At 38.8% G+C, this 14,729-nt stretch overlaps 1 protein-coding gene across 2 annotated transcripts in view; it reads right to left on the bottom strand.

Moving 5' to 3' along the window:
- Positions 1-5,051: 5,051 nt before the first annotated feature.
- Positions 5,052-14,729, bottom strand: part of ANAPC4 (anaphase promoting complex subunit 4) — a 43,981-nt gene continuing 34,303 nt past the window's right edge. For both annotated transcript variants that reach the window (XM_012737457.2, XM_012737458.2), the window contains 8 exons: positions 11,560-11,657; positions 10,952-11,013; positions 10,833-10,871; positions 10,635-10,736; positions 9,755-9,829; positions 8,674-8,847; positions 7,858-7,981; positions 5,052-7,438 (listed from right to left, as the gene is read on the bottom strand). In XM_012737457.2, coding sequence (XP_012592911.1) covers positions 7,211-7,438; positions 7,858-7,981; positions 8,674-8,847; positions 9,755-9,829; positions 10,635-10,736; positions 10,833-10,871; positions 10,952-11,013; positions 11,560-11,657 — 902 coding nt within the window. In that variant the 3' untranslated portion in view covers positions 5,052-7,210. The remainder of the gene's footprint in view (positions 7,439-7,857; positions 7,982-8,673; positions 8,848-9,754; positions 9,830-10,634; positions 10,737-10,832; positions 10,872-10,951; positions 11,014-11,559; positions 11,658-14,729) is intronic.

Raw genomic sequence — 14,729 nt, 5'->3', positions numbered from 1 at the left:
ACTGGACTAGAAATTCGAAAGATCCAAGTCTCATCATTTAGCTGCATTGCTGAGTTGACTTGCAAATTTGCTCCTTCAATTTCCATTTCTCAAATGGAAACTAAATTATTACATTTCTTGCTCCATTCCAAGACTGTCTCACCCCATCAAGTCCCTTTTACATGTTGGATGGATAAATACGGTATTTGGCTTCTGATGTTCTATTTGGTGTAAAAACACAAGATGTAAAATTATTACTTATTTTCTCACTATGTTATCATAGTTCCTAGTTCCCAATTAACAGACCAAACGTGTACTTTGGTAGTCTGTAAGTCAGAGTCACACAGTCTCCTTATGGTGTTCAGGGCTTAGCATTCTCTGATTTTTAAGTTTCTCTGTTGCAAACTGCAAATTTGCCATCTTCTTCACCCATGTATTCATTTTGAAGATTATTTCTTTTCCTCTCTCCAAGCTTAGCATCTTTCTTGTGAACTATTTTACCCAATGGAAGTTTATAAACGAACAAGATGCAGAATAATCCGAAATGCAAAACTATGGTGGGAAACCTCCCCTTCGTTTTGCCTGACGAGCTGGTAGCCTCTCTGGGGGGAGAGCAAATCTGGTCCCAGCTCTACCGAAAACCATTTCCATGACTGCAGGGGGGAAAAGCACCACTCTCTCTCACGGCCTGTTTCCTCACAGAGCTGAGGGTGACTAAGAAGAATGAAGGTTTGCTGTCACCGTTGGCCTGTGCCACACAGACACTCGGCAGCCGCAGGGAGCCCGTGCTCAGGTCGTACGGCCCAGGGCGAGGCAGCCGGGCGGGCGGAAGAGCGGTGGAGCAGGAGCACAGACCAACAGTGCGGGTCCCGCGGCCAGACCACCTGGCTGCCCATCCCAATCCCACCCTACTGCCCTCGTCATTATCGCGGACAAGCTGGGAAACACCTCTGTGCCCCAGTCGCTTCACCTGCCTAATGACGTCAATAATAATAGCACGCACCTTATAGGACTGTGGCGAAGTTTCAGTAAGTTATCCGGGGGCTGCGCTTGGAATGGTGCCTGGCTCTCGCTAAACAGCCAGTGTTGATTAGCAATTATTGACATCTGCTCTGCATCCTGGCCCTAACGCCTACCAGCTGTGTGATGTGGGACACATCAAACCCAACCTCTCTGAACTTTTTTTTTCTTTTCTGCAAAATAAGGTTAGTAATTCCTTCACTGCAGGGTTGCTCAGAGAATTATATGAGATATGAGAATTATATGATAATGTACATAAAGCATCTTGCCATCTCTCTCATGCTCATTTCTTTTCCATGAGAGACTTCTGCATAGGACAACCTTAAAAAGCCAAATGTAGACAAGGAGAAAAGGAGAAAGTATTGGGGGGCGGAGCAGAGGTAGGTGGGGGGGGAGGCAGAAGCAGGTGGAGACCCTTTCGTCACCAAGAGCCATTGTCTGGCCTGACCCACAGGATTTTCAAGTGCAATTTGGCAGATCCAGAGGTTCCCAGGTCCTGGGCCTACTGAGGAGCAAGCTGGAACCCAGTGCCAACTCCAAGGGGCCTGGGAACCAGGGCCAAGCAGAAGCCTGTCCTGCCTCATTCCCCAAATGGCCAGAGCCACCAGCACTGGGCAGGTCCCCTTCACCAATGCTGCAGACAATCTAAGCGAGGCTCACCGATTTGGACCACACTGACCCAGAGCTGGGGAGGCACGTTCACACGGGGGAAACTGGCCAGTTCATCCTGCCTTGGCCAGCGTCCTGACCTGGGCCTTGAGCAAGGGCTGGCTCGGGCCCACTCTCCTAGCTGTCACCTTGGGCTGTCTGCACCCTGCGCCACACACAATTGTTTCTGTGATCAGCAGCGCACTAACGATCAGCAGGACAGCAACCACAACCACCCCATTCCCAGTGCCCTCAGGGATCGCCGCTGATTCCAGATTTAAGATCAAGTCAAAATGGATCTCCACCTCCAGTCCAGCCTTTAACTCATCTCCCAGATGTAAGAGTACCAACCTGTGGTGACCACATTGAAAGGCACTGCCACGCTTGCATATTCTGCTGTCCTTTACAACCACAGGTGTCTGGTAGGAACTCCTGTAGGGCCGTCCGCACGCGGCTGAGGAGCAGGGCTCTGTCTCCCACCGGGGCTTAGATCCCAGCCTCGCTACCCACTAAGTGACCTCAGTGAGCGCCCCGCCCTCCTCTTGGCTTTTTGAAGTCAGGAGTCTTGGAAGCACAAGCAGCTTTCCTTCTCCTCCCACCCTTCTCACTGCTGGTCTCACTGTGACCTCAGTGTAGGGGACCCAACTCACTGTTATCTTCTCCACCTTTACCGCTGTCAGCTTTTTTGGAGACTGTAACAGCCACACAGATGAGCCACCCAGAACCCTGGCCGTTAAGTTCTTAACCTACCTGGCTCCGGTGCCTTACTTCCTCCTGCACCCAGCAGCAGCCGCCGACCGCCATAGCTAGTTACGCCCGCCATCACCGACTCAGCGCCTCTGCCATAACCCCGGCCAACGTCCTTCTCTGGCTGTAGCCTCTGCCTGTCTTTCCGTCCCTCTGAGTCTAAACCTCCAGAGTTCTCCCACCTTCCAGTCTGACAGTCACAGGCCTCCCCGACTCCCATGCAAACACCCCTTGCCAGTCTCGCCTTGTGGTAACGGTTTGACAAAACTCTAGCCCCAATTAAACCCAACGTGCCAACTGATTCCCTACACCTGAGCAGCTAGAGAGACTGACACCGTTAATTGGACTCACTTTAAACGTAAACTACAAATCTCCAACAGGCCCTCAACGCTAACGTTTTGTAAATTCACTCTCCGTTCTGGGGCAACTATTTCACAGCTCTCCACCGAGACCCCATCACCTCCTTTCCTAGGGAAAATGCACCTGCCGCGAGGGAAGGCAGGCCACGCCCACCAAGCCCTCCAGTGGCCACTGGGTCTTCACCTTCTGCTTTCAAAGATTTTCCACTCTCTCATATTTTCCCCTTTTCTCTACAATGGCCAACTTCGCCCCCTGTAGTGGGTCACTATATTGATGAATAAATATGCCTAATATAATCTTTTTTTATAAAACCTCCCTGGCACCATGTCCCCCCACACCATCTCTGTGCCCCTCTCACAGCAGAATCCTCTATAAGTGTCCTCCACTGCCTCACCTCATGTCTGTCCCACAGCCCATCCCAATAGGGCTCCTGCCCTCAAATCTCCAAAAGTGTCTATCAGGGTCACTAATGACCTGTAGCTTTTTCAAAGAAAATAGCCAGTTCTCCATCATTCCTTTTCTCGGCTTCTTGGCAGCACTTGACACACCTGACAGGCTTCCATTGAACCAGTCACTTGGGTGACCTCCTACCACCTGGCCATTCACTCTCCTCTGATGGCCCCACACTTTGCAGGGCCTTAGAACGGTGGTCCGTGCTCCTTTGCTATCCATACCCTAATTACTCAATCTGGGCTTTACATCCCAAGAAAACAAGGACCACACCATACGTATTTTTTATCCTTCATACCTCTTTCTGCAATAATTTGGCAGGACAGAGGAAGTGGTGGAAAGGAAGAAGAGAAGTGACATATTATCAAGGTTACAAGGTGTTGCAGTATCATGAAAATGTTGACAATCACCATTATAGTTTATAGCAGTTGGCCACTCTTTCAGTTTGGTCTCCTAAACACTCAGTTTTACTATCTGAACAGTGGATAGAAATATTATTTAAAATAATAATGTTCACTCTGTAAGAGGAGTCAGAAATGCAGAAATAAGAAAAACGGTCCCTAAAGTTTTCAGTAGTAAAGTTGATGACAGGAGGCACAGATAACAAACTTGGCTCATTTTAATGTTTAAAACACATGCAGCTGGTAAACGTAAGTTTCATTTATAGTCACGTCATGGGACAGATTTATCATCCGTACAGCTATAACTACACATTACACCTCGTGTCTTGGGGCAGCCAGTTCAGTCTGACTGCACGCACCAGAGGAGAGGTGACACTTACGAACCGTAATGGCTTATTACCAGCATGGTCCATACATACCCAACCTGGCATCTACCACTTGGCTGAACATAATCTCGTTAGGGCTGAAATGCGCCCCGAAGGGACTCATTTCTACATGCTGCAGCGCATACAGAGAGTGGGGCTACAATTATGCTCACCACCGTTTAAACAGATTTATGGAAGTGTGGGCATCTTGCATGTACAATTAACCACCAGTTAGGGGCATTTTTAAAGAAAAAAATACATCAACTGTCAATGCATCTAAGGGAACATCTTATGAATGCACAACTAAAAAATTATAACCATCCAATTTCTAAAAAACAGCTTTCATAGAAAACAGTTCTAAACCTTCATGGGCATAAGAATAATCAGGTGAGTTGATTAAAAATGCAGTCCTGGGTCCCACTCTCAGATTCTGACTCAGTGGACTTAGGGTGGCATTCATGAATTTGCATTTTTAATTACGGGCCCTTGCAATTCTGGTGTGGTAGTGCATGCTTCACTGGAACTCCTGTTCTAGACATTCTCATTTGCTCAGAACAAGGAAAAAGGTGTAAACACGGACTATCCACCATACTAACAATTCATTTCCTAGAACTATTTGTAACAATTGAGAGTTTTTAAACTGAATATTCCTCATAAGAGATCATTTCTGTGCTAATATATTCCTTGCTCTCCTAAGATTTCTGTGACCTTGACTTAATATAATCCTAAGTATTATCTCCCTATGCTCAGTGAGAACTGAAAATACGTTGGACAGTCAAATGTAAATTCTAGTAAACAGTCTATAGACAATTGTCACAATATCAAAGTGTCAAAAAAACTGATTTTCTCCTGATAAAATCATGCAGCCCATGATTTCACTGGTAGCAGCCTCTATAAATAAGTATTTAGCACATACTTGCAAGCTGGACATCTCTCAAGAATGCAAAAATATTTAGATTAACTCAGATACATATATATAAATTCTCCTAGTTATAGCATCATAAACTCAAGGATAAACCATAATAGTTTTCTTCACATTTATATTCAAGCACTCTGAATTAAAAAATAGAATGTTTTAGCATTTTGCTGAGTGTAAATTTTTATTTTGGGGGAAAAAAAATCAAGAACAACAAAAAAATTACAAAGCCAGAGAATTAGAAAGACTACTGTCACCATTCTATTAAGTCTGTCAAAAGAGAAACGATTTAAATTTCTAGAACACAATTTACCTTGAAAAACAGAATATTGTAAATAAGAAGTGCTTGTCTTTATCAGGTATCTCATATGTGCCAACCACAATGCTCTACAAGCACCCTCATTTAGTCCTCCAACCCTGAGCAGGCACTCAAGGCGCCGTGCAGTCCCCAGGGTCTTCCATATCCCCACATTTCACTTTCCATCCACTAAATTCAAAACTCAAATTCAGCATGTGCAGCTAAACATACTAAAAATAAAGTAACAGTCTGTAATGATCAGACTGACCCTAAATATTAAAAGCAAAGTATCTAATGATACAAAAATTATAGCATATTTCTAAACAGCAAATAAACAGAAAATGATTTGTTCTACACACCTTAAAACTTAAAAAGATATTCAGATATCAATTTAAACTTTTTTCAGTTTGATATAATTCTAGTTCCTAAATATTTGCTATATACATTAAAAGTATTAATGAAAAACAATTCTCCCATTATTAGGAATGAGTCACAGTACTTAATTTATTTAATTCAACGTTAAGGGAGAGCTAGTATATCCATAGAAGTATTACTGATGCCTGGTCAAGACAAGGGAAGAGTCTGAGAGTCTCAGTTTCAACTTATGTCTGTGCTGGAACCACAGAAAGCAAATGTGTACATATTGAAAAATCTTTACAAATCCAATGCTGAAGTCACATGGGCCAGATTACTAATAAAAAACTGGTTGCTTATTGTAAAACTGTATATCATTCTAGGAATAAGCTGTAATTATTTGCCCTAAGATCCATTTAAGCTCTTTAAATGTTATATGGTAAATTTGTACAATTCATTCATTCTCAAAATGGCATACACACCTATAACCTATAATTTCTCCGTAATATCATCTGACAGTTCACCTTTCTTGCTCACAAAGCTAATTCAAGACATCCTGCACTATCCCATGAACAGTGACCAACCATCAGTAAACATCTACATTACTATTAATTGGGTCTAAGGCCTATCACATGCAAGGCTGCAGACCAACACAGCCTCCTGCGGATCAGCACTGAATCCTATGCACATGCACATGGCAGTGGTTTCCATTCAGTCTCCCCTTCCCTGGAATACCTAAATAGGCAGGTACCTAAAATCCAAGTGTAACAGCTACCTACCCACTCACCTGGTTATAGTACATCTTCCTGCCTAAAGATACTTCAAGCTTTAAAAAGTGATCTGTTCATTTATCAGTGAACTGATATTGGGATTCATACATAAAATAGAAACTCTTTGAAAAGTCACATGAGAATACTATTCTGCTTTAGGAATGAGCACCAGGAAATCAATAGCAGCTTATCTACACTAACATGGATTGTGTTTAGTTGATCCATATTTCTCATGTTCCCAAGTAGTCAATCAAACAGGTAATGACTATATATCCTTGATCAAGTCAAAACAAGGAAAAAGACACATCTAAACTCTGCTGATTCAAAGAATTCAGAGTTCAAATACAGCAACAAAGAAAAGATAATCATGTAAGTATCAAGCAGTGTTTTTGCTATTTAAGACATAAAAGACAGGATCCATCTTTGGCTTTGCATTACAGTAAATCAGTATAATTTATTTTGAAACATAATTTTTAAAGCATCCTGGAGACCTAATATAAACTTGAAGGGGAAGATAAAAAATAGGAATAAATGTTGTCTATGGTTTAAAAATACTAAATGCATCAAAACATCCAGTGATGAATGACTATTTAAATGTAATTTCTTCCTTATATAGGAACAACTTCTGATACCTACCTTTTGACAGAAAAGTTTGAACTTTTTCTTCACATTCAATTTATGTTTTCTTTAAAGACTAGTTCTACACAGTATTAAAAAGATATTCCAGCAAAAAGAAAGTCTATTATAGTGACTATATCACTGAGAAGATGAAACAGAGTATGAAAAAATAAAATTTACTGTTTCTTTGTTACACAAAGAAAATTAAAAGTGGTCCAAGACGTCTTAGTCCATGTCCCATGCCCGTGATGCTATAATAACATACACAAAAATGGCAAACTAGATTATGAGTCTAGCTCAGGGTCAAGTTTTTCCACTTTAATGACTATCTCTGGAGCTAAAGCAGCAGCGCCAGATGGCGGGTTCTCTGCCTCCGACTCGGACAACACTTCTTCCTTTATTTTTACAGGCTTATCACTGGCCGCCTCCTCTTCATCTGAAGACTCATCGAGCTCCCACTCATCATCTATGTCCATTTCAAATACCCGCACATGACGGAGATTTGAGCTTAACTATTAAAAAAAGGCCACATAAAGCATTTAAAAATTAATGTCTTAACTAATATATCATATATAAGGAATTAGAACTCAGAAGCTTGAATCAAAAAATGGTTTTACAGGAAAGTTACATTCCCATCAATTTGCAATAAAATCACTAAACTCAGCCTTCATTTTGAATAAAAGGATCTCCACATAAAACAGTAGCAATTTCCTGAGATTAAAATCTAGAATTATCATTAAGTAAGCTTTGTCAGAACAAGAGAAAAAAACAGCTACAGCCACTCCATGATCATAATCAATAAAAGCTATAAATCACAATTAAGTATTTGCACAAGAGGACCTTATATATCACATATTTGATGAAGTAGCCACAGAAGCAATGTCACTTCCTGCTATATTTCTTAGTTATTGAACAATCTGTAAATACTTACCACACAAGACACTTTTCGAAAACCATTCCCAGCAACATACTGTGCTTTCATACTTTCCAGTAATCTCCAATGCTTCTCAAAATGCATGGTACGTGTGGGAATAGCACTACATTGTTCATCTAGCCTAAAGAGGAGATAAAAGCCAACCCAGAAATGAAGAGGGGATGTTCTCCATAGAGGAAGTATCATAGGATCAGCTATGGGGTTGACTTCTATCCAGTCCCATTTCCAATACAATTTAAGCAGCCACTGTATAAAAAAGCTGTGATATGATATTCTACAAAAATATTGCAATTACAAACAGAATATCATCTTAGTAAGGTTTTTTATTCCCTTTCACAGAAAGAAAATAGATACATTTTCAAATTAGAGATCTGGTTACTCAAATCTCAGTCAACTAAAGTCATCTCTTGGAATTGGGGGTGCACTTTCCACACGGGTACTGAGGTCCTAATTCTGGAAGGAAAATAGTAAGGCAAACCTAAAATAATTCTACTACAAACTAGGGTTAATGCTATCTTTGAAAACATAACTTTAAAATGCCCCATCTCCACTCCAAATAATTCTCCACATTGTCCCAGCAAATACTTCTTGATTAACTAGTAAAGAGACAAAAGGGACAAAAGAGCTATTAAAGTCAGCATTTTTTTAAATTAAAAAAATAGAAGTATTTTGGCTCAAGTACTAACTCCATGGTTATCCCTAGTAACTAAATAACTATTATCTAGCATACCTAAAATATTAGAATCTATAATGTACATTAAAAAACATTTAACTGTAATACCAAAAAGACAACTTTACTAATGAGTTAGTTACCTGGTAGAGTAAGTCCCAGTGAATTGATAATCTGCAGAATCTTCACTGTTGTATACTAAAGACAATGGCAACTGGACTAAGAGTCTGTCTCTTCCTTCACGTCCTACAGTGTCTTTAAGAACTACCGTTACAGTTTCATCATCATAAAACTGTGCATCTAAACAACTGTAGATGCTAGAATTGAAATAAATTTGTTATATCAAAGATGATCATGACTATGGAGAAAATACTGTATAGATAACATCATACTGGCAACTTAAAAAACTTAAATAACTTAAAAAAATTAAGTGACATTCTATGTAACATTTAAAATATACATTAATTTGTAGTAAAATCACAGTTATCTGTTGTACTGATTATTCACAAATATAACTAAGCCTTAAAAATAGGGAATCATTAAAAAAAAATCTGTGAAGTTAGTTCACAATTCTAGAAAACTCTTGACATTGATGGTTAGGCCTTAAGCTCGTGGAAACTCCATGAATGACACCTTATATATAACTTGAGCAAACAGAGGTAACTAGACTGAAAGGTAAAAACAAAATTTTACACATAAAAAAAAGACAACTCCAAAGACTTTATCATAAAAACAACTTATGTGAGGAAAAAAAGAGTGAGAAAAAGATCAGCCTGTGATTAGTGTCAGTTCTTTCTCCTGCAAAGCCTCAGGTATGACTTAGGTACTGTTACCCTTTTGGATCCTAAGAAAATCCCAGATCAGTGAGAATGGTATCACATTTTTTTTTTTGGTTGTAACAAGAATGTCATCCCTGTAAGCCATCTGTTCCCCCTGGAACCACATTACTTTCTTAGCACACAGGGAGCTCAAAAGTACTAATTATAGGGAACCATGTTTTGTAAACTCCTACAGGGCAGTAAGGTTCTAATCAATTATAAGTCAAATCATTTTCTATGTAGAAAATACATAAAAAATCCTGCCCCCTTTGTTGGAAGTGACAAAGCCCTTTTACCTATATCATCACTATAACTGAGTATGATCACATACCCATCATTCCACTTACTAAACATACACACATATCACATGTATCTACATTTCATCCAGACAAGAATTGAGACTTACCTTCTTCGAACTTTTTCAGTTGTGGCATATGTAAAGCTTCCAAATTTAATAGCAATTAGTCCATTACTTACAGATCTTGAAGAAAGAAGGGGGAAAAAAGAGACTTTGTGGAACAACCTGGATAGCCAATAATCTAAATGCTTGAAAGAACATGATTGCCATTGTCAGTACATTTACCTAGATACCAACTCCCAAACCAAAATACCACAACTCTTCTCTAGAATACTTATGTAACTACTTTAAACACCTAGATAAACCAATTTGGTTTAAAATCTTACAGTCACTAAAGTAACTAGATACCTTAATTAAGGACATCTGGAATAGAATAACCAAATTATTTCTATTTTGCTACATTTTGGTCTTAAAAATTTCCTTCAAATTCAGATTAAAAATCATTTTTAAAATACTAAATGGCATTCTAAATAAAATTTATTTTTCAGGACTTTTACTGTGAATTCTCAAAATGAGTCTGCTAGGCAAAGCCTCTTATTTAATGAAAGGCATACTTAACTCAAGGTAAAAACCCCTTCTATAAGGTACCAAGTAATATCGTTTTAAGCTTCTAAAAGTTCATGAGATATAATATAGTCCTGCGCTTTCTGCTTTCATATTTTTCCTAACCCTAAAATAAAATCCCATATATAATTACTATATACCAATACAAACTAAATAATCTAGAACAAGAAGTGATCATATAGCTTCCTAAATTAATGTTATCATCCTAATGACATGAAAACCAAGACAGTACAGTTAAATGACAAACCAAAAGACACAAAGTAGCTTAACTAACACCTGAAATATTGGAAGGGAAGCTGTAGGTTTCACTATTAAAAATAATAAAATCTTATCTCTTCGATTCAAACTTCAGATTAATACTTACTGGGAAATATCAGTATGCCTCCTTAAGATGCACATTTTATAAAGTGAATCTTCTAAAATAGTAAAAAGAAGATAATGTAGATTTGAAGTTTTATTATTCCACCTAAGAAAAAAAAATGAATGTTATAATGGTTTTTAACTAGCAAAGTATAGAACAAAATTGTATTGTTCACATAAGATAGGGAAGAAACACACTTACAGAAAAGGAAATTTGAATAATCTACGTGTAGAGTCCTCACTAAAACAAAAGAGAAACAAAGGTGAGAAAAATTTAAATTGGCTGCTGAATTATACCACCCACTGGGTAAATAGAATTACCTTCTAGTATCTCTATATAACGGAATACAGATTGCTTGATTCATCGATTTTCCAATTACATCCTAGATAAGATTTAAAAATATAATTAGAGCATTTATATGCACACAGTCTACATAAAGTGACCGTCACTGTTTAAGTGTGGTAAAAAATCATCTATATCACCAAACCTTGTACACAAGAAACTTTAATGACAGTTATAGCAATAAGGAAGAGAGAAAATTCTGCGCTGAAAAGGACGCTGGAACTAATAAGCACATGGTAAACTAAAGGCCACCTCCCTCTACTCCTATTTCAACCATTCATTTACTCGCTTTGGTTGCAAACATGAGACACATCAATTTTATAACTAAAACAGTTTCCAATGAATTTGTTTGGGGAGAAGATAAAATATTTAAGACACCAATGCATTCAATAATCTAATATTTTAAAATGTATAAAAGATGGAATATTAGGTTGAACCATATGAAACTACTAGTTTTATTAGTCAAAAACAGATGAGTAGCAGCATTTTCATATAGGTCATTCTAATAGTAAGATCATTTATATTAGTGAGCCACATATTGTATACATTGTTCCTACGCAAAGACATGCATTTCTTTCACACTTACTGCTGGCTTTTGCAAACACTGATCAATAATTTTCTCCATCCGCCTTTTCACAAAATGCAATGATTTTCGAGGATAATAAGGAAACAGCAAAGGACTTTCTGGTTTCAAACAAAACAGAAACAAAAACAAAAAAAGTTATAGCAAATCGTTGATGAGGAGAAAATAATCTGTTAGAGCTATCCTGCAGTTTACCTCACAGTGGAATTCTAACTGATCACTTCTTTATATAATACATTCACACAACCTCATTAAAAATGACCATGGCCTCCTGCCTTTCATCATTCTCCACTGATGGCCCTCTAAAAAACTCTTAGTCCCACCAAAATCCAACTGTATCTTTCTGTTGGCTGTAAGAAGAAAGAAATGATTTGAGAACCATAAGCTATATAATAAAATAAAGTTCATTCTTCTCTATTCTTTGCCACAGTGAAATGAAAACAGCATGGACTGTTTTGCAAGAGTTTCAAAAACAAGACACTAGAAACTAGCTCCATGTAAATAAGCTCTTTACTTTTTAAAAGGCTACTTTACCAGGAGAAAGTAATATATAATTTAGCATCTATTGACACCTACAATACTAGGTTCTTTTTAAATCTGTTATTTCTATTGCTTACAACAGCCACACAAAGTGTCACATTCTCCAATTTACAGATTGAAAAGAAAAATGAAGCTTAGCAGGTTTAGGCAAACGCTCAGTGTGAAAATGACTAAGTATCTAGATCTATGAATCAGACCCCAGTCTGGCTCTAAAGCCCATCTTCTTCCACTGTGCTTTGTAGGCCTACCTTACATAAAGCTATGCTGAATAAAATGGGCTTTAACCATGTTAACATTTTAAGCTACCAACAGGTGACAGATGCCATGGTATCACAGAAAGATACCTGGTCTTTGTCCCCAGTCCCTAGAACAGAACTCCTAAAACCCTTGGAATTTCTGAGTGATGAGGGTGATAGGAGCATCTTTTGTTTTAATGAGATGACACCTGGCTGACTCCTAGATAGCTTCTGGACAGGGGCTGGTCACCAGAAAGACCAAGTCTTGATTACAAGCTTAGATCTTTCAGCTCTACCCCCAATCTCCAGGGAGAGGAGAGGAGAGGAGCTAGAGGTTGAGCCCAACAATCAATGGCCAATGATTTAATCCACCACGTCTACTTAACAGGACCTCCATAAATATCCCAGAACAACAGGGTTTGCACAGATTCCTAGCTGGTGAACACGCTGAGGTGCTGGGAGGGTGTGGGAGCTCTATGCCTCTCCTTCCACACCTTGCCTGATGCATTGCTACTATTCGGCTGCTTCTGAGTTGTATTTTTTATAATAAACCAGAAAACATATGTGTTCCCCTGAGTTCTGTGAGCCATTCTGGCAAATTATCCAACCTGAAGTGGGGAGGGTTGTGGGAATGCCTGACCTTGCAGCCAAGTCAGGCAGAAAGAAGTGAGAGTGACTTGGGGACCTGACACTGGAGAGTGAAGTCTGATGTGAGGGTGGTCTTCTATGACTGAACCCTCTACCCCTAAGGAGCAGTCTGCACTGACTCTGGGTATTTAGTGTTGGACTTGGCTGGTGTGAGGAGGGGAAAAACATCTCTCATTTTAGCATCAGAAACACTTGAGTAAAAGCAGCACAGATGCTAACATACTGACTAGTTATATGCTAAGTGCCAGGCACTATTCTAAGTGCTTCATCTAGATTAAATCAGTTATTCTTCACAACAGCTTTTTGAAGGAGTTGTTATTATTATCCTCATTTTACAATGAGAAAACTGGGCCACCGAGAGGTTAGGCAACTTGCTCCCCGACATGTTACTAGGGAATCTGGCTTCCATAGCACTGACTGTCGCCCATTATAGAATACTGACTCTCATGCGCCCTAACAAAGTACATGGATCAAGTATTTAGCACTTGATTTTTGCAAAGTATTAGAGACAAAAGTTTCACTGATGTTTTGTCAATAATTCTATAATGATAGCTGGCATTATTTCATACTAGACTAAGAAACTGGGAAATTAACACACTGACTTGCCACACTAGGAAAAAAAAATTTTCCATGGGGCCATGGTGTTTTATGATGAAAACAGAATAAAAACTTTGAAAACAAAATGATCCTTTCTATTTTAATGAAAAATGAAATTTACTGACTTCTATTCATTTAATCCACATTTTTAGAATTAATTTGTCAATACTGAGTAACAGTAAGAACATCAATAAGTAAAATTTTCATAAATCAACTACAGGATTTTGCCCAGGTTTTGCTTCATGAGGCCCTTGGCTCAAAACTAGCCTGAGTTAAATACAACTCACATGGCAGTTAATGTGATAATGGACTTGTCCAAACTCTCTACTAGCTTTTTACCTTGAGCATTTAAAAAATAGACTTAATCTGAAGTATATGTGTTTAAACATGAGTTCTGTGGCTGGCTAAGATCAGGCCTTCCTTATTCAGACATAGAAGATCAGGGATGGAAGAAAGAGGGTAGGACCCAAAAAGTTCCCAGAATCAGTATTAGCCAATATGGTGACAGAGTCCAGGTGCCACTGCTCCTGATACACTGCCATCACCCCTCCCCTGGCATCCTTCCTTATTCCTTTTGCATCTTAATACAGTAAATGAGTGGAGTCAACTATACTTGTCCTCCCTCCATTCAATACCTAACTTTCATCAACGAATCTCTCTACTGATCTTAAGACTCTCCAGCAATACAAAAATAGGTCCTGCTCTGAAAAAGAAGTTGGACTTCTATGGTTAAAACAAAAGCAAAGTTCTAGGCATCAAAGAATTCTCTCCCTCATGCATTGTCATTCATATAAGCAGTAACCAAATAGAAGTGGGTTGCGTATCCAAAATGCACAGGATCAGAAGTGTTTTGGAATTTTTTGGACTTTGGAATATTTGTACATATATAATAAGATTATCTTGAGAATGGGACCCAAGTCTAAACAAAAAATTCATTTATATTTCATATACATCTTATACACACAGCCTGAAGGTATTTATACAATATTACAATATTTTTATACAATATTTTATACAATATTATACAATATTTTTATAAGAATAACAAAGTTCTTGACTGCATTTTGACTTGGGGAATGGTCAGGTGTGGAATTTTCCACTTGTGGCAACATGTCGGCACTCAAAAAGTTTTGGATCTTGGAGCATTTCAGA

Source organism: Microcebus murinus, chromosome 3 (assembly GCF_040939455.1).
Source record: "Microcebus murinus isolate Inina chromosome 3, M.murinus_Inina_mat1.0, whole genome shotgun sequence".
Classification (NCBI taxonomy): domain Eukaryota; kingdom Metazoa; phylum Chordata; class Mammalia; order Primates; family Cheirogaleidae; genus Microcebus; species Microcebus murinus.
This window is presented reverse-complemented; position numbering and strand designations above follow the sequence as displayed.